General features: G+C 51.5%; 1 protein-coding gene and 1 long non-coding RNA gene across 2 annotated transcripts in view; one reads left to right on the top strand and one right to left on the bottom strand.

The window, feature by feature from the left end:
- CORO2B (coronin 2B) overlaps positions 1-25573 on the top strand; it is a 173188-nt gene that overhangs the window by 141504 nt on the left and 6111 nt on the right. Inside the window, exons 4-11 of the mRNA XM_049905817.1 lie at positions 14772-14921; positions 15608-15772; positions 16374-16490; positions 18031-18135; positions 18717-18813; positions 22579-22691; positions 23033-23123; positions 25305-25444. Coding sequence (XP_049761774.1) covers positions 14772-14921; positions 15608-15772; positions 16374-16490; positions 18031-18135; positions 18717-18813; positions 22579-22691; positions 23033-23123; positions 25305-25444 — 978 coding nt within the window. The remainder of the gene's footprint in view (positions 1-14771; positions 14922-15607; positions 15773-16373; positions 16491-18030; positions 18136-18716; positions 18814-22578; positions 22692-23032; positions 23124-25304; positions 25445-25573) is intronic.
- LOC126087926 (uncharacterized) lies at positions 1617-4944 on the bottom strand. The gene is made up of 3 exons (XR_007519903.1): positions 4848-4944; positions 2723-2863; positions 1617-2301 (listed from the first exon to the last, which is right to left on the bottom strand). It is a non-coding gene; the product is annotated as an uncharacterized LOC126087926 (long non-coding RNA).

Here is a 25573-nt window from a genome sequence, read left to right on the forward strand (position 1 = left end):
ACAAAAAAAATTAGCTGTGTGGTTCAGCACGTGTCTGTGCCCTTGAAAGGAGAAGGGCAGGAAGGAGAATGTGGAAAAGGAGAAAAAGAGCTCCCACTCCTTGCAGGAGGACATGGTAGATGTACCATCTGGTTGTGTCCTTTGTGAGCTGTGGTTTCTAGGAAAGGACCCTGGGCTAAGAGAGTTGTTGCAACTTGTCCAAGGACAGACAGTGGCAGCCCAGTTTGAATTCCATGTGGCCCACCACTCAATGGGAAGCGAGAAGAAACAAGAGAAGGGAAATAAGAATGAGAGGGCACAGAGGAGATCAAGAGGAAAGGAAGAGAAAATGGATAGAAGTGATGGAGATAGGAGAAGAGGAAAAAGAATCCGGGGAGAGTGAAATTTGAAGCTGCTTTCTGGCAACCTTCTCTTTGGACTCTGATGGCTTTCACAGGTGGAGGGAGCATCCAGTGTGCTAGCAATGGCCATCATGTTTCTGGAGAGGGGCCCCTGCTGTTCCCTACACTGCCCCTGAGCAGCGTGAACACACCAGCTTGGAAGCAAGAGGGGGTTTCAGAGCTGCAGCTGAGCTGGTGAAGAGGGCCCGCCCAAGCCCTTGGTGTTCCCAGGCCACACGCATCTATCTAGTGATCACTGACATAGACCTCCAGGATGCTGGAGCTGGAAGGAACCTCAGAGCTTGTGTTATCTTGATGTCTTCCTGGACTGGACTGTGAACTCCTGAGGACAGGGACCATGGTCTATTTGGCTCTAAACCTCTGCATTCAGCACAGAGCCAGCCATCTAGTAAGTGCTTAGTAGATGTTGGATAGGGTGGATGGATGGACGGACGGACGGATGGATGGACAGACACCTAAATGGACAGATAAGTGGATGAGTGAGTTGATAGGTTGGTGAATGAGGGAGTGGGTGGGTGGGTGCATGGATGGACGGATGGACGGACGGACAGATGGACAGGCACCTAAATGGACAGACAGATAAGTGGATGAGTGAGTTGATAGTTTGGTGGATAAATGAGTGGGTGGGTGAGCAGGCGGATGGGTGGGCAGGTGGATGGGCGGGTGGATGGTTGGATGGAAGGATGGATGGATGGATGGATGGATGGATGGATGGATGGATGGATGGATGGATGGATGGATGGATGGATGGATGGATGGATGGATGGATGGATGGGTGGGTGGGTGGGTGGGTGGGGGGGGTGGGTGGGTAAATAGATTATTGGATTGTTGGATGGATGGCTACATTGATGGGTAGAGAGATGACTAGATGGTTGAATGATGGATAGATGGATCAGTGAGTAGAAGGAAGGATGACTGGATGAGTGGATGACTAGATGATGAGTGAGTTGATAGGTGAACAAATGGAGAGATATACAAATGGATGAATGAATGAATATAATCCCACTAATCACATTAAGGAGTCTTCTTTATTTAAGGAAGTTGGGAGTGAGGTCACCTGGCACAGTACTTGGTACATGGAAGCGTGGTAGAGAGAGGCTAAGAGAGTAGAGTGGGCTTGACCAGTTCCTGATGGTCAAAATCCTAAGGATTCCTTAGAGCGGCCATAGTGATGGGCAGTGCAGGTAAGAACAGAGAGAGCTAAAACTTGTGGTGAACAGGGTCCATCAGGTTTAATTACTTTCTTCAGCAGCCCCACAGCCAAAGTGGGGGACAGCAATCAAGGGTCAGGACACAGACAGACCAGAGCTACAGAGGATGGGCCTGAGTTGATAGAGCCCAGGACAGGTGATGACACACGGGGAGAGCAGTGAGATCACCAGGTGCTTCCTGGGCTGGGAAGGAGGCAGATGGAGCTGGTGGGTGCTGGAGAGTTCTGTAGTTATTGAAGCATGAAATCAGCAGGAGACAGGGCAGGTGGCTGGTGGAGGTGCTTCCCATCCTTCACTTGTGGATGCAGGGAGCCCAAGAAGGAATGCCAGTGACCCACAACTGGCTCCGTCTGTGTCTGCAGAGGTGCTGAGCAACTTCCACCAGCCGGCAGAGAGCAGACGCCCCAGGAACTTAGGGCTGCCTCTTACCAAGCTCCTCCACCCACTGTGGACTGGGCACCTTACTTACGTTTAGCCTTCACAGCCACCCTATGATATCAGGGTTGGGGGCAGGTCACTTGACTGAGGCCACACTAAGTAGAGGAATGAGGACTTTACCCAGGGCTGCTGACTCCAAAGCCTGCACTCTTCCTGTCCACCATGTTTCACCATCACATGAATCAATGGGTAGTCGATGCTGGAAGCTTCAGGCTCCTCCTGCCTGAACCGCTTTGCCCTTACCGGGGAACCTGCTGGGGAGAAGGGCAATGCCATCTTGATGTGGGGAGGAGGAAATTGGGCCAGGCTGGGCTCTCGGAGTTCCTGGCTGTCCGGGCTTCTGCCTGAACCGGGCCAAGGGCCTTGATGGCCCTGCCTGGCTATGGCTCAGCACCTCATTCTACCTGACAGCCAGGTGCTTCATGCTCTGGGACACCAGCTAATAAGCAAGACATCCACAGTGTGTTCAAAAAAAGCACACGGTGCCACCCCTGGCCGCATGAGCCAAACGACTCTTCTCAGTTTCACACACACTGATTAAGTGGTCACCATGTGCCCGAAGTCCTCCCAGCTGCTGGGGTTCAAAGAGCTGGACTGTGGAACCCACTGGACCTGGGATTGAATCTCAGCTGCACCACTTAGCAGCTGGGTGACAAGGGCATGTTACTTAACCTCTCTGAGCCTCAGACATGCTCATCTTGGAAACAGGAACGATGCTAATCCTTCCTTAGGCCGATGAAAGGAGGTCTGTGCCTAGCACTGTCCTTGTCCCCTCGTGTTGTTGTCGTTAGTTGGCTCTGACTCATGGTGACCCTGTGTACAACAGAACAAAATGTTGCCCAGTCCTGTGCCATGTCCAGTATCTTTGATATGTTTGAGCCCATTGTTGAGGCTAGTGTGTCAGTCCATCTCATTGAGGGTTTCCCTCGTTTTTGCTGACCCTCTACTTTATCAGCTGTGTCCTTTTCTAGCAATTGGGCTTTCTTCATGATGTATCCAAAGTCAGCCCCTGCTAACCTCAGTTGTGCCCTGGAAGCACCCTCAGCCTAGTAGAGAGACAGAGTCACACCCCACTCACCAAAATGCAAAGCAGAATGAGATCTCTGTATTCCTGGAGGGTCGAGAAAAGAGCTGTGTGCCCAGGAAAGAGGGAGGGATTAATTTTGACCTAGGTGCAGTGAGGGATAGAAGGGGTGGAGAAAGCTTCAGAGGGAGAGATACCTGAGCGGCACCTTGGAGGAGAGGCAGGACTTGGACCACAGAAAAGGATTAAAGGGACCCCAGGAAGACACATGGTGCAAGCAGAGGTGTGGAGGGAGTGTGTGCAGTGTGTTTGGAAAGCCAGACGTCATCAGCCAAGCTGGGGCCCCGGGGTGTGGTCAGTGAGAGGAGAGGAGGCTAGGGGGTTGAGGCCAGAGGGAGAAGGCTTGGACACCAGGGTGAGCAGCTGAACTTGAGGGGACATCTGTGCTTCCCCAGCTACCCAAGCTTAAGCCGGGACCCCTCAAGTGGAAGACTGTGTGGAGACCGCGTGCCCCAGGGACCAGAGAAGGGGAGCTTGCAGGCTGGATGGGGTCATTCACGCAGGCCTTATGGAGGGAGTGGGGCTGAGCTGGCTGCAGGGCTTATGGGACATGAATCAGCTAGAGAAAGGAGAACACCCAGCAAGGGAAGGGAGTGGCTGAAGGACAGGGAGGGTGGGGCTGCCCCGGCTGCCCTAATGAGAAGCAGGTTAAGTCTCCTGATCAGAGGGGACTAAGCTCTGGCTCCACCTGCCAGGCCAGCTGCCCAGAAGCAGCAGCTCAGAACCCCAGTCCTGCCCATCAGGTCTCTGCCCCTCCCCAGCCTGGCCCCTGCAGCTGGAGCTCAGCCCTTCATAGAGAAGGACCCACTGAGGCCTGAGGGAACCTGCTTGGCCCAGGTCACACAGTTCATCCCTGGCATAGACAGGGGCCTGAACCCAGGTCTCCTGACTCCCAGCTAGTGCTCTGCACACATCACAGCAGCCCTGGTTTCGCTGGCGGGGGAGGAGGGGGAAGAGTAACAGGCGCTGGTCGTGAAGGGGCTGACTGTTCAACTCCACCAAACACTCAGTGTTTACATCACAATGTCTCCTCTGTGTAAAACCCCTGTGCCATACTGAGGCCACATAGAAGGGGCATCCCAGCCTGGGCCTGGGTGGGAATAGAGACATACAGGAAATGAAGCCCGCGGCTCAAAGATGTGGACTGGGGACACTCGTCACAGCTACCAGGGTTGTTCTGTTGGCCTTCCTGCCTCCATCAAAGTGCCTGAGGCACAGGCAGCCAACACTCCCTTGGCCCGCTCCAGCCCAAATGGCCAACTTAGGACGTCCAGAGCCAGGGACTGTCAGGGCTATAGCTGGTCAGTCGGCACCCCTGCTGTGTTCCATATCTGTGCTACAGGGCAGGGGTGGGAGAGAACCATGCCAGAGGGGCCTCATTTCACAGGTGAGGCAGCAGAGCCCCAGGGAGAAGCTGTTCCCTGCAGGTCTGGCACTATTTCTCCCAGTAGCGCCTGCCTACCCCACACCCCTACCCCTCCACTGCCCTTTCCTCACCTCCCAGAACACTGGGGGCACACAGACGGGATTTAGAGACATCCCCCCGCCCCAGTCAGCTCCTTTTCTATATTCCCTAGCCCTGAAAAATCTCCAGAGAAATCAATCCCCGGCTCCCTCAGGCTCAGCCTCCCCGCCCCCAGCCCCATCCCCCAGAGCCTGAGGAAGTCCTCCAGAGTCTAACCTCCATCCCTCAGGGGATCCAGTTGAACATACCCAAGCCCTTTCCCAAGCGGCTCCCATCCTGAGGGAGGGGCGGGGGCTGTAACTCTCCCTGGCATCTGGCAGAATCCAGTTCTTTCCGCCACTGGGTGATGTCACCTATTGTTGAAGGGCTGTGCTTTTTATAGCTCCTGCCGCAGCTAGAGAGGGCGGCTGGCGGGCGGCAGGGAAGGGCGCTATCGGTTTCCAAGCTGGCCGCCGCCACCTCCTCCTCGTGCTCCCAGCCCTCCTCCTAGGGCCTGCCGCTGCAGAGGAAGAGCGGTTTTTGACGTCTCGAGGAGAGGGAGAAAGTGATCCCGAGAGAGAGGGAGGAGGCAGAGCGAGGCAAGCCCCTCTCCATGGCAGGCCTAGCTCAACATCTTTCCTTTGCCTTCTATGCAAGCTCCTCCACCCAGCGGCTCCTCTCCCTGCCTGGAGTGATGCTGCCCCCCCCGCCCCCCGCCCCAAGGAGCTGGGGGTGGGTTGGGGCAGGATGTCAGCCCTGCTGGAAGCGGCCGGAAGCCACCCACCGCCCTGTCTCCCCCACACGCTCCAGAACCAATACCTCATGGAGCTGGAAGGGAGCATTGCACTCCTCTTAGAGATGAGAGGTACCCGCAGAGGCTGGCAACTTGACTGAGGCCTCCCAGAAAGGACCTGGCAGCCGCAGAAGAAGTGGCAGTGTGGTTCAGTGGTTGAGCAGCCAGGCTCAGGCTTCCACAGACCTCAGTTCAAAACCCAGCCCTGTCGGTTTCCAGCTCTGTGGTCTTGGGCACTTTCTTTAGGTCTCTGGGCATCCATTGCCTGTCTGTAAAATAGGGATCATGTTGCAGTTGTCATGACAACTAATGGACATAGAAAGGTTTCAGGGGTACCAACTGCCCCATAAACATTAAATTTTATTTTCTTATCTGTATTTTACAAGTGGGGACAAAGGGTTAAATAACTTGCCCCAGTGAGGGGCGGAGTCCCAGAGAGCTGGGAGTCCAGACCAGGCTCCAGGCCAGTGCCCTTCCCACTGTGTCTCATTCTTTGGTCACGAGTCCCCAAACAGGCCCCTCCATTGCTGGATTCCAGAACAGACTTACCTGAATGCTGAACTGACAGCAAAATCCAGGAGAGAAATTCCTCACCCAGCTCCCCCTTTCCCACGTGTGTGGCCCACCAGTAGCCAGAGTAAGGGTTGGTCATACCCCCAGGCTGGGGGCGGTTCACTGCTAAACCTGCTGATGGTGGGGAGGCTTTTCGACTTCTAGGGTTCTTCCACTGTTCCTGGTTGGAGCCGACTGACCATCAGTGGAAGGCCTGGCAGGTTGTCTGTGCCCCAAGACCTATGGAAAACTTGTGTATAATCTTAGGGGAAGGGAAAGACAACATACACTACAGGGGAAGTCAGCACAACTGGACTAAACCAAAAGCTAAGAAGTTTCCTGAACACAACCAAATGCTTCGAGGCACAGAGTAGCAAGGGTGGTGGTGTGGGGACCATGGTTTCGGGGGACATCTAGGTCAATTGGCATAACAAAGTTTATTAAGAAAATGTTCCTCATCCCACTTTGGTGAGTGGTATCTGGGGTCTTAAAAGCTTGTGAGTGGCCTTCTAAGATGCATCAATTGGTCCCAGCCCACCTGGAGCAAAGGAGAATGAAGAACACCAAAGACAAAAGGAAAATGTTAGCCCAAGAGACAAAGGGGCCACATAAAACAGAGACTCCATCAGCCTGAGACCAGAAGAAATAGATGGTGCCCAGCTACCACCAATGACCACCTTGACAGGGAACACAACAGAGAGTCCCTGACAGAGTAGGAGAAAAGCGTGATGCAGAACTCAAATTCAAGTAAAAGGACCAGACTTAACGGTCTGACTGAGACTAGAGAAACCCTCAAAGACATGGTCCCGAGACTCTCTGTTAACCCAGAACTAAAACCATTCCTGAAGCCCACTCTCAGGCAAAGATTAGAAAAATAAAACATAAAATAATACTCGTGAGGAGTGCGCTTTTCAGTTCAAGCAGATACACGAGACTAAGTGGGTGGCTCCTGTCCTGAGGCAGGATGAGAAGGCAGGAAGGGACAGGAGATGGTTGGATGGACACAGGAAACCAGGGTTGGAAAGGGGGAGTGTGCTGTCACGTTATAGGGATAGCAACTAGGGTCATATAACAATATGTGTATACATTTTTGTATGACAAATTAACTTGAGCTGTAAACTTTCAGCTAAAGCACAATAAAATAAATAAACTTGTATATAAGCTTTAATTAATATTAAGTAAGCATCCTTAGGAAACCCTGGTGGTGTAGTGGTTAAGTGCTATGGCTGCTAGCCAAGAGGTCAGCAGTTCAAATCTGCCAGGCTTTCCTTGGAAACTCTATGGGGCAGTTCTACTCTGTCCTATAGGGTCGCTATGAGTCAGAATCGACTCGACGACAGTGGGTTTGGTTTGGTTTTGAAGTATTGTTAAGTGCTTGGTAATCTGCTAGGTAGTTTATTTATCTTACCTTTATTTAGTCTTTATAACAACTCTGTTGTACAGGTGTAATTAGTCTTTCAGAGGAAAACACTGAGGCTCAGCGAGGCTAAGTAACTTGGCTCAAGTCTCACAAACAATAAGGTCACAGCGTGGATTTAAACTGCGCTTATCAGGCTCTTGCTTTGTTGGCCAGCTGCTCCCTCCCCCATGCACAGAGACACTTGGTTTTGTAGCTTTATTCCTGGACCTTATCAGCTGCTTTGCCTTGGCCTTGACTGCATGTATCTACTGCTCCCCCACAAGTTGTGAGCTCCTTGAGACCAAGGACTGTCCCCACACAGAGGCATAAAGAGGAGCATTAGGGGTTAGGGAGCATTTGCCCCGGGTGCAAGTCCAACGGGGGCCTCCAGATGAGGTCAGCCTGCTAATCACGCCCCTTCTGGCTACACCTCTGTCCCCACAGTGTCTAACCTGTGTGATGCAGGGAAGGGCTGAGCATATTTTGTTGGATTGAATGTAACTGAGCTAAACAAGGTTCTGGCCTGGGCACCTATAAAGGGGACAGTCCCAGGCACAGCTGGCTTACAGGGGAGAGTCTTTTGCCACTTCTCCCCACCACTTCCTTCCAGAAATCCGGTTTGGCAGACCGGATTTGATTGAGTTTCCTGTTGAATTGAAGTAACCTCCCAGAGCAACCTCTGGGCAGATCCGTAGGGCTCCTCCCACTCTCCATCCACTCTTTGTTTCCAATAAATCCCTTTATTACTAAGGGGTTGGAGTCCCTTTTCCCAGCTCTTTTGGCCCACTCTGAACTCCAGCTCCTCCCCTGAGCTCCTGTGGCACATAGTGCCAACTGTTTGCTGTAACCATGGATAAAGTAGAACCCAATCTCCTCCCCCAAGCATTGTATTCAGTGACATCAAAGGCAGAGAAGTGTGTCTAATACACACACGTCAAAGTGCAAATGGGAAAACAGAGGCCCAGGGAGCAAAGGTGGCTGCTCAAATGGGAATAAGGCAGAGTACCTCTCTCCCTCTCTGTGGGACACTCTTTCATTCAGGTGAACACGAAGCCCTGCCTGGCCCTACATTTCACAGTTATCTGTGAATGCGGCTCTTTTGACTGCCACCTGCAGCCCTTGGCTCCCTTGGGCTGGGATTAGTCCAGGGGCCAGAGCCAGGACACCTGCACTCCTTCATCACCTTGACTTAGCCCCTGGGTTCCCAGGCAGAGCTGTCACCCTCAATGAATCAGCTCATGTGTCAAGAAGGCTTTAGACTCACAAGGACTTTCTGAAGCCTAGCATATTTTAACCCCCACACTTCTAAAAGGTATATAAGTATATATTCATTTTCTAAACAAGGGGCCTGAGCTTGAGAGAGGTTAACGGGCTTGTTCAGTCACCCAACAAGTAAGTGGGGATTACAGTCTGGGAGGAGCCTCATTCCACAGTCTCCTGCGTGTGCGTACCTTAACCTGGCACAGGGGTAACCTGGGGATACCTCAGTCAGCTGGGCTGCTCAGAACAATTAGGCTGTTCTGGGCAAGGACCATTTTCTGAAACTCTGGGCCCAAGCAGGGCTTCTTTGGGAACTTGGTGACAAGGCGTGACACACACAGCTTCTGGCCTTATCTGCTGTCCTGTCAGCCTGCTGCCCTCCGCCAGGCTCACCCGCCTCCGGTTTCCCTGCCCACTATGCCCAAACTCACAAGTGCTGCTCATGTTTCTGTCTCTTCACCCCTCCCCGGGTGTCCAACTTCAACCTGTCATTTCAAACTGAGTGCCAGCCTCCCCTCTTCTAACTCTGCTCCTTCCAGACCCTCCTACTCCATCACCCCCAAGACAGGATTCAAGACTTCCTAGCCTCTGTGCTCCATGGGTTCTCTGCCCTGTCTGCCCACACTGTGTGTCGCTCCAGGGCAAGCACTGGGTGAGCTCACCACAGCACCCATTGGTGCATGGTTCATAAGAGGCCCTCAGGAAGTGATGGTGGAATAAATAAATGAGGCTCAATTTCTCTCCCAAAGATTTTTCTTAAAGACTGGAAGAACTTTCCTGTCTCAGTCAATGTTTATACACAAACGGTTTGGCCCTTGTGCCTGCTGAACCGCCATGTTGTTCGCTGTTTGCAAGACGCAGGATGAAGCATTCACTCTCAGGATCCTCTGCCCCCGACGCTTCCCCTCGGGCCCACTGTCATTCTGCCCTTTTGAGCTTCACCCCGCTGAGTCTTAGAACTTCTAGAGCTTCCTACTCGAATGCAAACAAGAGTGGCCAACAAACACAAAACCGGTGCTCAGTATTGCTGAGAATCAAGCAGTACAGATCCAAACAACAGTGAGGTAATATGCTGACCTACTGGATGGGCAAAAACCCATGTTTGAAGGACTCTCATCTGTTAGTGAAAACTGGGACAGCTTTGGGGGATGATTTCACAGTAACTATAAAAAAAGAACTACTTCTGGGCATCCAGAATACTCACATTCATGCATAAACTTATATTACAAGGATGTTCATCATAGAATGAACTATAATAATTAAAAAAAAAAAAGAATTGGGCAGAACCTGGAAGTCCATTAATAGAGGTTGAACAAATCCATCATGGCACGGTGAGACAATGGATGACTTGCGGTCATTTTAAAAAATAAGACAGATTTCAGAACAGAATTTCAAATTCTCATGAACTCCAGATTTTCTGGACCCATGGAGGCTAGATGAACCCTGAAACTATTGCACTAATATAATCTTTAAACCTTAAACCAAAAATATCCCCTGAAGTCTTCTTAAAATCAAACAATAGTTTAGTTTAGCTAGTAAAGAATATCTGGCTTCTCAGAGGGGGACAGGAGCTGGTTGAATAGACATGGGGAATACAGGGTGGGGAGGAGGCGTGTGCTGTCACATTACGGGGAGAGCAGCTAGGGGTGCATAGCAAGGTGTGTATAAGTTTTTGTATGAGAGACTGACTTGAATTGTAAACTTTCACTTAAAACACAATTTAAAAAAAAGAATATCTGCCTTCTGCGTTGTGCTCTTTTAACATCTATATGGGATCAGGGGCCCTGGTGGTGCAAAAAATCAGCAGTTCAAATCCACCAGGTGCTCCTTGAAACCCTGTAGGGCAGTTCTACTCTGTTCTATAGGATTGCTATGGATCAAAATAGATTCTATGGCAATGGGTTTTTTTTTGGTTATATGGAATCAAATTGACAACAGCAACTTGAAAAAGTAGATGGAAAACATAGAGGCCAGTGAGTATATGTTAATGGGGGAAGGACAACTCAGAAAAGGAGGGTGGGAATGGCTGCACACCTGGAAGAATGTAATCAATGTCACTGAACTGTACGTGTAGAAACTGTTGAATTGGTGTATGTTCTGCTGTGTATATTCTCAACAAAAATAAAATAAATTATATATATATATATAAGGTAGATCTATATGTAGCTGTTAAGGAGCCCTGGTGACGCAAGTGTTAAGTTCTGTGCTACTAACTGAAAGGTTAGCAGATCTAACCCCCTGGTGGCGCCTTGGCAGAAAGACCTAGTGACCTGCTTCTGTAAAGACTATAGTCAAGAAAACCCTACAGGGCAGTTCTACTCTGTCGCTATGCGTTGGAATCGACTTGACAACGGCCGCCAACAACAACAACGTGTAGTGATGTGGAAGGACGCTCTCGCTAGACGTTGTTACACGATTGTTACATGAGAAAAGCAAGTTTCCAACAAGATGAGTAATAGCATCCCTGTGGGGTAAAACAGGAAAGAAAATGTGTGTGTGTGTGTGTCTAACTCAAGCGTTGGTCTTCTCCACATCAAGAGCCACCTTTCTCTAGTACATTTGGTGACGAGCAGAATGTGTGTCTTATTGGTGACGTCTGAGTCGTCTACCCAGCAGCCTGTCCCCACCCGACCCTGCCTGCCATGTCCAGACCAGCCCTCATCTCTGAACGCTGATCCTGCTGCACAAGGCTGTCACGGAAAGACCATGGCCATGCTGGGGCTTCTTTTATGTCACTTTCTGCCCCCTCCCAGTCCCACTACCATGCAGGGCTGTGTGGGTGTTTTAGGGTTTACTAGAGGCTGGGTCAGGCAACCAAAGGGGATTACGATGAGGATGGGAGAACATTTCGAACTATCCCCTGGTTACAAACTTTTTATTGAGTGGGCTTTTGAAGCTGATTTGCTGAACTGAGACTAGCACCCATAAGAAAAAACCCATTGCCATTGATTCCAACTCTTAGCGACTCTGTAGGAGTGAGTAAAATTGCCCCATAGGGTTTCCAAGGTTGTAATCCTTACAGAAGCAGACTGCCACATCTTTCTCCCATGGAGTGGCTGGTGGGTTTGAACCGCCGACCTTTCAGTTAGCAGCCGAGCGTTTAGCCGCTGTGCCACCAGAGCTCCTGGTGCCCATAAGGGTGACCCCTAATTCTAGACTGAATCTGCCTTTCTTACCCTGAAAACCCCTATGACTACATATGCATGAGATGGGGGCTTCAGAGGCAACACAGGTGAGGGAAATACTCATTTCTATAGTCTGAAAGATACCATCGGTGGTTCAGTGGTAGAATTCTCACCTTCCGTGTGGGAGGCCTGGGTTCAATTCCCAGCCAGTGCACCTCACATGCAGCCACCACTCATCTGTCGGTGGAGGCTTTCGTGTTATTATGATGCTGAACAGGTTTCAGCAGAGCTTCCAGACCAAGATGGACCAGGAAGAAAGGCCTGATGATGATCTGCTTCTGAAAATCAGCCTGTAAAAACCCAATGGATGCCAACAGTCTGATGCCCAACAGATCATAGAGATGGCACAAAACTGGGCAGCATTTTGTTTTGTTGTACATGAGGTCGCCATGAGCTGGGGCCCAACTTAATGGCAGCCAACAACAACACAGTCTAAGGGAAAGGCCAAAAGGGGGAACCCAGCAAGGGATTTCCCTTAGGGGCACCCCCATTTTCTAGCCTTGCTCCCCTGTCCGCAGGACTGCCTTAGGCTTTCATTAACATGTTTTCCATGTTTACTCATAGCCTTCAGAATTATGGTTGAACAGCTAATGTTCCATATTGATATGACATATAAATTAAATTATTTTACTAATGTTGGTCACTGTCATGGATTGAGTTGTGTCCCCAAAAAATATGTGTATTAATTCAGCTAGGTCATGATTCCTGGTATCGTATGACTGTCTACCATTTTGTCATCTGATGTGATTTCCCTAATGAGATGGATTAGTGGCAGTTATATTAATGAGATCTATAAGATTAGATAATGTCTTAAACCAATCTCTTTTGAGATATAAAAGAGAGAATCGAGAAGAGAGACGGGGGGCCTCATACTGTCAAGAAAGCAGCACCGGGAGCAGATCATGCCTTTGGACCTGAGGTTCCTGCACTGAGATGCTCCAGACCGAGGGAAAATTGATGACAAGGAGCTTCCTTCGGAGCCCTCAGAGATAGAAAGGTGTCCCCTGGAGCTGAAGCCCTGAATTTGGACTTATAGCCTGCCACACTGTGAGAGAGTAAATTTCTGTTTGTTAAAGCCGTCCACTTGTGGGGTTTCTGTTATAGCAGCACTGCTTGACTAAGACAGAGTGTTTCTAAATTTTCTGTATAAACGATGTTGCAGTGAACATCTTCATGCATGGAGCTTTTTGCTTCTATTGAATTTTAAGAGTGAAATTATTAAGTCAAAAAATATATTATAAATGTCTTTTTGGTTCCTACTATAGATTGTCGATTGAATGTATCAATTCCAGTATAATCTTGGCAACACCGGCTCTCTTTTTTTTTTTTTTTCCAGTTGGCTATTTTAGTAGGTTATAAATGGTAACTCAAAGCTGTTTTTCCTGTTTTTCTCCTTCCTAGCGAGGGTGGAGTTCAGATTTTCAAAAGCCTTGCTCTTTCTTATTCACCCAGCTAAAATATAATCCCCATTGCTGTCGAGTTGATTCCAACTCACAGCGACCCTATAAGGCAAAGCAGAATTGCCCCATAGGGTTTCCAAGGCTGTAATCTTTACAAAGGCGGACTGCCACATCTTTCTTCTGAGAAATGGTTGCTGGGTTCGAACCACTGACCTTTCAGCTAGCAGCCAAGCACTTATAATAGATAACATTAATGATGATGATAACAAGAAGAATCATAATTCCTTCAATCTTGAGAGTGCCTTATAGTCTACAAACTTTTACAACCATCATCTCATTTTATGCTCACAACCTCCCAGTAGGTGAAGCAGGACAAGGGCTGTTCCCATTGATAGATGAAACAGCTAAGCCTGGTAAGTGGGGAGTGGTGGCCCACCCTTCATGCCTAGTTGGGTCTTTGACTCCTGTTTGTGGATCCAGGATGAAGAAGGTAAGGCTGGGTGCAGTAATTCATGGTTCAGTTATATTGTTTGGTCTTGCTCTTTGAAATTGAACTTGTCCTCTCTGAAAAGTAGGTTTGGTTGGAGTAACGGAAGTCCACCAGGGCTGTTGTAAATTATCAGGGGGTATATTCAAGAATTAGGAGTCCTTTGGTGGCACAAATAGTTAAGTACTCGGCTGTTAACCAAAAGGTTGGCTGTTCGAATTTACCTAGAAGTGCCTCTCCAGAAAGACCTGGTGATCTGCTTCTGAAAGATCACCCACTGAAAACCCTGCGGATCACAGTTCTACTCTGACACATGTGGGGTTGCCGTGAGTGGGAGTCACCTTGATGGCAGCTCCTACTGGTATTCGGAAATTACAGAGAAAGAGCTCAGCTTCTCTCCCTCTCTCTCTGGGGCCGTGGTCTCTTTTCTGCTTCTCTTGGCATGTCTGTTTCATTCTTCTGTCTGCACATCATCTTCTTCTGCTTCTTTATCAGCATCAACGAGACTGAAAGCAGCAGCTGCAGCCAGGCTCTGCCCGTGCTTTCAGTTCAGGCCCCAACATGCAACCAAGTCCCTGTCCCTTAGCTCATCATCTCTCAGGAGAGACTCTGGGCCCCCCAGCCTCTCAGATCTGTTCCCTCTGCTCAGGTGTCCATCCTGGGTTGGAGATAGAATGGGGCAAGGTCACGTGGTACCAAGAGAGGCTTTGGGGCTGAGGAGAGTAGAAGAAAGTCCCATCCTCTTGGAAGAGTGCAAAGGGGAAGCAAAGATAGGCATTTAATATAACACTGTGGCTAAAATCTGTGGTGCCTGATCTTCCAGGCCTGGCTGGACCATAACAATAATGGGCCAGGACTAATGGTTCCATAGGTCTGCAGAGACTCCTCAGAGAAAACCCTCCCAAGGCAAAGAGGAGACTGTCTCTTCCCTCTCTAACCATACCTGGAACTCCCCCTTCTGCCCGCTCTCCCCCAGGCCTCATCCAGGGCTCTGCCCCATGGCCCTGAGCCAGGGGAGGCCTCCCTAGCTGACCTCAGAAGGCCTAGGGTGGAGAGAGGGCCTTCCAGGGAGCCTCCTGGCCCTGCCCAGCCAGCCTCGGCCTCCATCCCCCTGCAGGTACGGATCTGGGAGATCCCCGAAGGCGGGCTGAAGCGGAACATGACAGAGGCGCTCCTGCAGCTGCACGGGCACAGCCGGCGCGTGGGGCTGGTCGAGTGGCACCCCACCACCAACAACATCCTTTTCAGCGCCGGCTATGACTACAAGGTGCACAGCCCAGGCAGGCAGCAGTGGCCAGAGCCAACCCAGTGGGGAGGGAGAGGGAGACGGGTTTCTTTGGAGGGGTTGTAGGGACCACTGTTGTTTTCCTAAGCATGTTACCCGGTATTGTCATGTTCATTCATTTGTTCATTCACTCATTCACTACACACAACTGGGCATCTCCTGTGCACCCCACCATTCCTGGGACCCAGCTTTCCAGTCTCATCCACAAAGGCTAGACGCACCTTGACTGCCTTCCCTGGTGGCTGGTGGACTTGAGAAGAACGCCATGCTCCATGTCCACATCCCCTGCCTGGCCACTCCTTAACCCAGAAGTGGCTTCTGCCCTCCTGATGGGACAAAGGAGCAACCAAAGTTGCTGGAGGGAAGAAATGGAGCCCCAACCTCCACCCCAGGCACACCCTCAAAGGGGCGGTTATCCTTCTTCCTAGTTTCAGAAACCTGGCCCAGGCTGGGGCAGGGATCTGCCCAGGCACACTCACTGGTGGATTTCTGTGACAGGGATGGGTCTGCCCTTTGATCTAGAACTCAGGACCCCATCGTGCATCCCAACACGCCCCAGACCCTGCAGGAAGGGAGGGTCTATCCCAGGGCCATTGCGTGCAGATGAGGACACTGCTCATGACCGCAGCAGCCGGGCTGACCCAGGCTCCTGTCGTCTGCCCTCGCAGGTCCTCATCTGGAACCTGGACGTGGGTGAGCCGGTGAAAATGATCGACTGCCACACGGACGTCATCCTGTGCATGTCCTTCAACACAGACGGCAGTCTGCTCACCACCACATGCAAGGACAAGAAGCTGCGCGTCATCGAGCCCCGCTCCGGCCGCGTTCTGCAGGTGGAGCCCCACGTGTTTTGAGGAGGGGGGAAGGTATTGGGGCCTGGGGCTCAGCTCTCAGCCAGGAAAGGCTGTGCCAGCACCCTTTTCCCATCTACCTGCACCAGTTTCCTGGGACTGCTGTAACAGGTTACCACAAACTGGGTGGCTTAAAACAACGAAAACTTCTTCTCTGACAGTTCTGGAGGCCAGAAGTCTGAAATCAGCAGAGCCACGCTACTACAGAAGCTGTAGGGGAGAACCCTTTCCCTGCCTCTTCTAGCTTCTGATGGTTGCTGGCTTCTTTGGCTTCTAGCCACATCAATCCAGTCTCTGCCTCTGTCTTCACATACTGTCTCTCTTTGCCCCATCCTGTAAGGACACTTGAGATGGTATTAGGGCCCACCTGGGTTTTTTGGAAGTAGATTGCCAGTAGGATAATCCAGGTAAACCTCATCTCAAGATCCTTAGCTTAGTTACACCTGCAAAGACCTTTTCCAAATAAGGAGGCATTGTCAGGTTCCAGGGACGGGGCCACGGACTTATCTCTTCTGGGGACCACGTCCAGCCCACTACCCGAGTGTCTGGGGCCCCAGCTCACCCTGCTCTCTGTCCATGCCAGGAGGCGAACTGCAAAAACCACAGAGTCAACCGGGTGGTCTTCTTGGGGAACATGAAGCGGCTTCTCACGACTGGGGTTTCCAGGTGGAACACAAGACAGATCGCTCTCTGGGACCAGGTCAGCCTCGGGAAGCTGGGTTGTGGGCAGGCGTTCTTGAAAGAAGGGAGCAGGTAGCTCAGATGTGAGCTCATGGCTCCCCTGCTTTCTAGATGGGGCAAGAGTGGGATGAGGCTTGTGGTCCAGGGTAGACCAGGCCTCCATCACCCCGGCGCCTCGGATTCAGGTACAGGTGGGATGAGATCTTGGGCAGCGGAAAGGCTAGAAGGAGGCTGGAGGGATGGACCAAAAGATGGTGCCTCAGAAGGGCCATAGCCCTGGCCATCCTTGAGTGGAGAGCAGATAAGCCAAGTGCCACTCTGGCTGGGGCTGAGAGGTGGCCACAGACACTTTCCAACAGAGGCACGCATTTCCACAAGCACGTGAGTATATGCTACGATTTTGTCCTGGAGTGGGACATAGGGCCCAGTGGGCTTGGGGGACCCCAGAACAGTCCTTACTGAGGTCCCCAGAAGCCACAGGGCATCCAGGTCAGCATTTTTACCATGGGAGTGGCTGCAGAGCTTGGCTCTCTGGCCCGAGATCCCAAGGTCAAGGCAAACTGTGGCCTCCAGCCAGGCCTGGCCAAACTCCCAGCTGGGTCTGCAGGGCCACTGTGACCAGTGTCCAGTCCCCTCCCCATCGTTCCCCCACCCTCCACTTCACTCAGAGCAGAGGTGCCAGCCAGTGGGCAGGTCTGGTGGTCAGCTGCCAGTGTGGGAAGGGGGCACTGGACTCCCTGCGTGCCCATCAATTAAACAAAGAGCATGGACGAGAGGTGTTTGTTAAGGTCCTTGCTGCTATCGACTCCCTCTCTGTCCTGGAAAGAGCTGCAGAGGGCACAGCAGGAAGGAGCAGGATGGAGTAGAGGAGGAAGGCTCCGAGAGCCCAGGAGCTGTCAGCTGGCCTTTGGCTAAAGGAAGCATCCATGGGTTTCCCCAGAGGTCATTTCCTCTGAAGGTCAGGAGCCTGGGCCCATACAACAGCTCCTGACTTAACACCAGTTAGGCTTCCTCTGCAGAGGTGGGGCGGGGGCACAGAAGGGCTGCAGGGAAAATACTCTGTGGCACCTGTGAGATGTTAGAGTCAAGGCTGAGCTCTAGAGAGACCAAGAGCAAGTAGTAGGTATGGGGAGGCTGCTGAGAACAAGTCCCTGCCTCCTATTTGCAGAGCCTTTTCTCCGGCTGGGAAGGAGCCCTGGTGGTCCAGTGGTTAAAGTGCTCAGCTGCTAACCAAAAAGTTGGTGGTTCAAACCACTGGCCACTCCATGGGAGAAAGAGGTTGCAGTATTTTCCTTAAAGATTTATAGCCTTGGACGCCCTATGGGGCAGTTCTACTCTGTCCTACAGGGTTGCTGTGAGTCAGAATTGACTCCACGGCAGTGGGTTTCGGTTTTCCTCTGCCCTGGGCTGCTTTTGACAATAAAGAATTCAGCCTTGTCGCCACTGATCTGAGGTGTTCCTGGACAACTCAGCTCTGGGGGCTTTGCTGGGACTGGGAAGATGAGGCCCCATGGCCTGGTCCTAGGCTGATGCCCCCTCCCCCACTTCCCCGCCCACAGGAGGACCTGTCCATGCCCCTGACCGAGGAGGAAATCGATGGGCTCTCTGGCCTCCTGTTCCCCTTCTACGATGCCGACACGCACATGCTCTACCTGGCTGGAAAGGTGGTGGGGAGATGGGGGACGGGGCAGCTTGTGGGAGACCCCTGCCCCCAGTGCGCCCATGTTCCTGCCCTCCCACCCCCAAGAAGAGCCAACCTAACCTCTCCGTCCTCCCCCTGACCCAACCCCATCCCTGATCACCCTTTCCCCCATCTAAACCTACCCTCAAGTCCTGGACTCATTTCCACTGAGGTGTCAGTGGCTGAGAATTCCTTAAAATGCAAGTCATTGGAGTTGATTTTACATTGGAGTAAGGATCCAAAGCCTGAAGCTGAAAGGACCCTGACTAATGATGAAATTTGAGGCACCTGCCGGGAGGTCTTTAGTAAAGATGGCCTTGTTTGTCAGAGAGCTGTCTGTACACACACACACATACACACACACCACTCCTATCCCACCCCCGCCCACTGCAGTAACTCCCCAGTGGCAGGTCCATTGAGGGTCTAGAGACCAGATCTCCCTGGCCTTTTGACCAGCTCTGAGGCACAATGGGGGCTCTCTTCAGGGGACCTCTGGTTCTGGGGCCCGCTCAGCCCTCCCCTTCTCACTGCCTTTCTCACCTCCCTCTCTCCTTGCCCCCCCAGGGGGATGGAAACATCCGGTACTATGAAATCAGCACGGAGAAGCCCTACTTGAGTTACCTCATGGAGTTCCGCTCCCCAGCCCCACAGAAAGGCCTAGGTAAGAGGGGTCTAGAGGCTGCCAGCCCTTTCCGTTGACTACCCAAGGTGGCGTTATCTGTGACTCTGTGCCTCATCACAGGGAGCAGCAGGAACTAGGAGGAGTGTAGAGCTATACCTGTGTGCCACTCCTCAGCTGAGTGAACCTAGGCAAGTGCCTTCACCCTGTCGAGCCTCAGCCTCCTCATCTGCAAAATGGGGAGAGTCAGATCTGCCTCGCCTAAACCCCTCAGCAGGTTATAGGAGACTCAGACCAGTAAAGTGCATTGTAAACTGGGCAGTTGGTCTAAATTCATTTTTTTATAGGTGAGAAACTTAAGCCCAGAGAGGACAAGTAACTTGCCCAGGGTCACACAGCAAACTAGTGTCAGAGCTGAAGTGAGAACCCAGGTTCTGGACTCCCCGTCCAGCACTCTTCCCCACTACACCAGGCTGCCTGACTCAGGAACTGAGGGCCCCAGCGGGGAGGGCCTAGGCTGGAGGGGATTATCTCCTGGTCCTTCCAGGATTGCTAATCAGTCCACTCCCACCCCTCCCCCAACACCTGACTCACCACTGAGGCCTGCGGCTTCCTCAGCCTCCTCATCCTCCCAGTCCTCCTCATCCACCGAGTCCTAATGTGGAGGCGTGAGGCAGTGGGTGTGAAAGTTCTGTGTGAGCTTCTGGGTACTGAGTGAGCCAAGCGGTTGTTGTTACAGTTAGTGTCATGGTTAAGAGCCTGGACCCTGGAGCCAGACTGCCTGGGATTCAATCCCAGCTCCACCACTTACCAGCTGTGTGACCTTCGACAAGTTACTTCAACTCTCTGTGCATCGGTTTCCTCGTCTGTTAAATGGGGATAAAAAGAGTACTCACTTCACAGAGTTATGAGAATTAAAACCAAAAAAACCAAACGCGCTGCCACCGAGTCGATTCCAACTCATAGCGACCCTACAGGACAGCGTAGAACTGCCCCATAGAGTTTCCAAGGAGCGCCTGGCGGATTTGAACTACCGACCTCTTGGTTAGCAGCCATAGCACTTAACCACTACACCACCAGGGTTTCCCATGAGAATTAAATAAGTTAATATTTGTAAAGTGTTTGGAAAAGTGCCTGGGACATAGTAACTACCTAAGTGCTCGTTACAGCCCATCAGTTCATCAGTCAAAACACCTAGAAGCGCGGGTGTTTTCAGCGGGGGCTTTCTAAGGCGAAGCCACAGTTGCTGTTGGTGGGTGTGGCTTCTGGAATGGAGGTCTGGTCCCTGCAGGCACATGTGTCTGGGAAACCCTGTCCCCAAGCCCCCTCTCCAGATCTTGGCTGTGTCCCCTGCTCTCTCCCTAGTTAGTGATAGCACACCAAAAAAAAAACCCAGCTGCCCTGGAGGAGATTCCAACTCACGGCAGCCCCGTGTGTGTCAAAGCAGAGCTGTGCTCCGTGGGGTTTTCAGTGGCTGATTTTTTGAAGTAGATTGCCAGGCCTTTCTCCTGAGACACCTCTGGGTGGACTCGAAACACCAACCTTTTGGTTATCAGCTGAGTACTTAACTGTTTGCGCCACCCAGGGACTTGCAGTTAACGGCAGCAGCTACTGTTTAGTGAGCACTTTCTTTGTGCTCACTGAATCCCCCCAACAATTCTATAAAGTGGGACTTTCTCCATTTTACTGATGGTGAAGCTGAGGCTCAGAGAAGGGAAGTGATAAGCTCTGGGTCATTCACTAGAGAGTGACAGAGTCTGTGACAACAAGTATCTGACTCCAAAGCCATTGCTCTTAACTGTTTGCTCCAAACAAGAGACTGGACATTTGGCTCATGGGTCACCCATCTGAGGAAAAAGTCACATAGACTCAGAAAGCTACAGCTCATGATCAGGTCAGAATGAAACCTGCAGGTACTGCCCCGATGATGGAAGCCTGGTCTGTCTTCAGCCAGCGTGTCACCTGCCCATCTGACCCAACGCTAACTTTCCCTAGTATGTGGCGTCCACCACATCTCAGCCCATCCAGCAACCTGTAGGGTGTGCAGTCTTCGTTCCCGTTTGCGCACAGGGCAACTGAGGCCCAAAGTGGCTGTGACATTGGTGGGAGGTGGTTCAGTAACTAAAGGTCAGGGTCTAGATCCAGGCCCCTTCCTAAAGCCTCTGGAAAGCCAGAGCCCAGAGCGAGCAGGAAGGGTTCCAGGGTGTCCCCATCACTGCATCCCTAAGCTCCCAGGTTCTCAGGCAAAACCCTAGAGAGAGGGCTGCAGGGCTGGGGTAGGGGTGTAGTGAGCAGGGGTGGGGCCAAGAAATGTTCTTCAGACCCCACATTCTCCTGCTGCTAAAGTCTTACAACAAAACTAACACTAACACTGGCAATGCGAAGGATTCACCCTGCTGTGTTCGGGCCCCGAATCACCTAGTGGAGGAAACCTCTTCAGGGCTTGATTCCCACTTCTGTGGGTGACCCTGCTCCTTGGAGCACTTGCTCCCTCTATGGATCAGATATTACAGATGGGACTTGAGGGCCATCTCCAGGGATGTCAGCGTGGAAGGGCCTGAGAGCCCACCTCAGTGACCAACAGCGTAACGGAGACCCAGAGACATGCCTGAAGTTCCAGTGACCATTCTGTCGACTTCAGACTTCCCCAACTCTCCGTCATCACAACCTCCCTCACCGTCGCTCCTTCATCAGATAATACAAGAGGCAGCCTGGACTTTGGAGTTGAATCTGAGTTTACTGTTTGGCTTAGCTGGGTACTTAATCTCTCCCTAAGTCTCAGTTTCCTCATCTGTAAAATGGGGATAATCAAACTGACCCTGCAGGTCTGTTTCAGAGATTAGAGACTATGTGTACCAAGCACCTGGCAAAACACTTGGTTCTCCTGCTCCTTCATTTAGTTGTTCAACAAACATGTGTTGAATACTGTGTGTAGACCCTGTACTAGGCTTGGGGGTACCGTGGTAAATAAAACAGAACACGACCTCACTCTTGTGAGGCTTACATTCCACCGCAGGACAGACAGACAATATTTGATTCTAGACAGAGAATCAAGTGGGTTGATGGGACAGGCAGTGGGGGCTACTTCAGATCAGGTGGTCAGGGAAGGCCTCCCTGTGGAGGTGATGACCCCCAGCAAGAAAGGGGCAGAGGCAGGATTCAAACGCAGGCCTGTCTGACTCCAAAATGTGTACTCTTGACACCACAGTGTACTCTCTGCTTATAGTAGGTGTTCAATAGGAGCATTATGGCTAATGCCCGCGCGCGTGCACGTGCACGCACGCACACGCACACACAGTTGGTCCTGGGTAGACGCACAGTACAACAGAAATCTTGGGCTGTGTCTAAACCTCTGGGGTCCTCTGGGAACAGTCTCTCCCTCTTTCTTTCTCTCTGAGGACCAGGGACACCGAAGCTTAGGAAAACCAGGTCATTTCAGAAGGTGACAGGCTCTGTGGCCCTGCCCCTGCCCTGCTCTGTGACTTTGGGCAAGCCCTTCCCCTGTGACCCTCCAGTCTCAGCTGTAAAAGGAGTGGGCTAATCACAAACATTTCTGCAGTCCCCCCAGTTCTAAATGGTCCCAGTTTTAAAGTGTGCACCTTGGGGAGGCAGGTCTGGCCAGAAGGGGCTGATTTGAGGAGTTACAGCACAGAAACAGAGCCTGGTTCTAGAAGGCCCAGCCCTCCCGCTGCCCTCTGCCTGGGTCTGTGCCTACCACCTCCGCCTTTCCCTCAGCGGAGGCATGAAGGAGGAGGGGCACTGAAGGGGAGTCCTAGAACCCCATGGGAGCCATGTGTCCATCCACAGGGGTCATGCCCAAGCATGGGCTGGACGTGTCGGCCTGTGAGGTGTTCCGTTTCTACAAGCTGGTGACTCTCAAGGGCCTGATCGAGCCCATCTCCATGATCGTGCCCCGGAGGGTGAGTGCAGCTGGGCTGGGCTCCCAGGGACCCCTGGTTTGAATCCTAGCTTGCTCGCCACAGACTGCGGGCCACGGGAGCCCAGGAAGAGGGGGATCCCCTGGACTGGGGTCTTCAGGCCCAATTTGCGGTGGAGGTGGGGGCCTTCCAAGAAGGGGACAGTTTGGCTTGCTAATGAATACAGGGTGGGAATTGCAAGTAGAAGACTCTAGTGAGGGCAACGGCTTGGAGCAGGAAAGCAGGTAGCGTGGTTAGGGGTCAGTGAGGAGAATCGGGCTGCAGAGCAGGGGTTTTCTCAGCAGCACCCCCATCTGTCTACTCTCCTGCTCCCCTCGCTGCAGTCGGATTCCTACCAGGAAGACATTTACCCCATGACACCGGGAACGGAGCCAGCTCTGACCCCCGATGAATGGCTGGGAGGCATCAACAGAGGTACGGCGAGGGTGGGCTTCCCAGAACCTTGGCTTGGGGGAGAGCATTGCTGGGGCATCGCCCAGGCCTTCCTGGGTCAAGGCCTCTAGGTTGCCTCCAGAAAGGTTCCTTCGCCATAAACAGCCCAGCACCAAGGCCACTGGGGTGGCTCTCTCCTCTGCCCCAGGACTGAGACCCCCTCATCTCTAAAGACAAGGGTTGAACTGGATGACCTTGAGTCTTCCCCAGCCTTGCAGTCCTAGGATTCGAGGTCTCCTCTTTGCAGAGCTGGATCTTTCTATGTGGCATGGAGGTCAGCCCAGGCCACCATCCTTTCCCTCGGCCCTGAGGCTGCCGCTCACACTCCCTTCCCTCTTCCCAGGGCCCCAAATTCCTGAATAAAACTTTTTTTTTTTCAAATTAAAATGGATTAAAAATAATTGTTTTATGGAGAAAAAAGCACAACCTGCTCTGAGATAACTGGAAATCATAGCATAGAATACAGGCCAGACACCATTGCTCACCATCTGCCTGACCTTAGCCAAGTCCCTGGGCTTCACTGATCCTCAGTTTCCTCATCTGTAAAGTGGGAGTGCTTGGTGTGTACTTCATAGGATTGTAAAGATGAAATGAGACATCCCATGTAAAGGACTTAGCATTGTGCCTGGCACATGCTAACTACTCAATATGTTAGCCATTGCTGTGTATCATTATTGTTATAGTTGTTATTGTAGCCTCAGCAGCATTGAGTCAGAGCCAGGTGCAACCTCAAAGATCAGTTAGACCAATGGCTCTCAGCCTAGGATGGGGTGGACGTGGGTAAGGAGAACCTACTTGGGATGCCCAGTGGGATGGTTGAGATAGAATCCGACAAATAAATTCAGTTTGGTAAACTTTCTTTTTGGAGAAAAACCTATTGTTTTGGAACATGAACTATATAAAGGCACGTGTGGCATCACTTTAGAGACGAGGAAATGGGGACTCTGAGGTATCTTGATTCCCTCATGTTCATTCGGTGTGTCAGTAGGCAGCCCTCTGGCTCCTGGTGCCCTGGCTGTTGGATGACGTATTACATCACTCTGCTCTGGCCCAGGCATTGCCCAACAGCCAGGGCTAAAGATCTTTGCTTCCTGACTTTGGCAATGGGGAAACAATCACAACATGTGACACACTGTATATAAAGAGAACCTTAGAAGGAGTCCTTCAAAGTTCCCACCCTGCCTCCAGCTTCTGATCCCTGCCAAATACAGGAGTGGCCTTTTCCCATCCCAGCAGCTGAATGACGAAGTATTTCAGGTGCCAGCAAACTTGTTTCTCTGTTCTAAAACCTTGTTCTTTTTTACATTGAGCCTATTCTGTTAATAGGGAAGATGGGCTCCCCCCCCGCCCCCGCCCCAGAGACTGAGAAAACCAGGAGGAGGTGGTGGGATTTGAAAACAGTGAGGGCATGAACATAGACGCTGGCAGGCCTGGCGGTGTCTGAGCAGGAGGAAGAGCAGTCAACCAAATTGGTCCCCCCCAAAGTGGTTATGTACCATCCCCAGGATCCTCAGCATCTGCCTCCCACCCCTACGCTCCAGAGTCCTCAGGTAACATGCAGGAGTCAGAGGGCAGTCTGCACGCCTTAGGGAATTTGATTGACCTCATAATACCCATTGGGCATCACGGGAACAAGCAAAGAGATGTCACAAGTGCAGCCAAGAAAGACATTTTCACACATTTCCACATTGCCAGATCTTTCCCAAGCCCAGCCCAGTTCAAGCCACTTCCTATCACCATGACAATCCACATCCCATAATAATTATTGTTGCCAGAAGGCTGGGGGGAGCAAGCCTTTGTTCAAAGGTGTCTGTCTCAGGGGTCTCAGCCAGTGTCTTATCTTCTGTATGTCTCATTTCCCGACATCTACAGCATCCTCTCGCCATCTTGGTACCAAAGATCCCCCCACCCCATATCCAAATACCAAGAGCATATGAATAGCAAGAATCCCAACTCAACCTAACCATACCCAGCCACAAAACAGGCTAAGAGACGACAATCTTTGCCTTCAGTCTAGCTCCCTCCCCCCCATTTCCCATTGTCTCCCCTTGTTTAAACTTCCCCAGGCCCTTGACGGACTGTCAAGCATGATGTAAATGAAAGACACCACCACCTGACTAGTCCATCAAAGGTCAGCGAGAATATTTCCCTTGCCTTTCTTAGATCCTGTGCTGATGTCTTTGAAAGAAGGCTATAAGAAGTCCTCCAAAATGGTATTTAAGGCTCCCATCAAAGAAAAGAAGACTGTTGTAGTCAATGGAATAGATTTATTAGAAAACGTCCCACCCAGGACAGAGAACGAGGTAAGGAATATAAGTTATGATCTCCACAGGCCTGCAAGAGCAGGACCTTTCCATTTCAATTATAGGCTTCGGGCCTTTAAACCCGTTCCAGTCTGAGGCATTTTTCTTTTTGTGACAAATACCACAAGT

Source organism: Elephas maximus, chromosome 13 (assembly GCF_024166365.1).
Source record: "Elephas maximus indicus isolate mEleMax1 chromosome 13, mEleMax1 primary haplotype, whole genome shotgun sequence".
NCBI lineage: Eukaryota > Metazoa > Chordata > Mammalia > Proboscidea > Elephantidae > Elephas > Elephas maximus.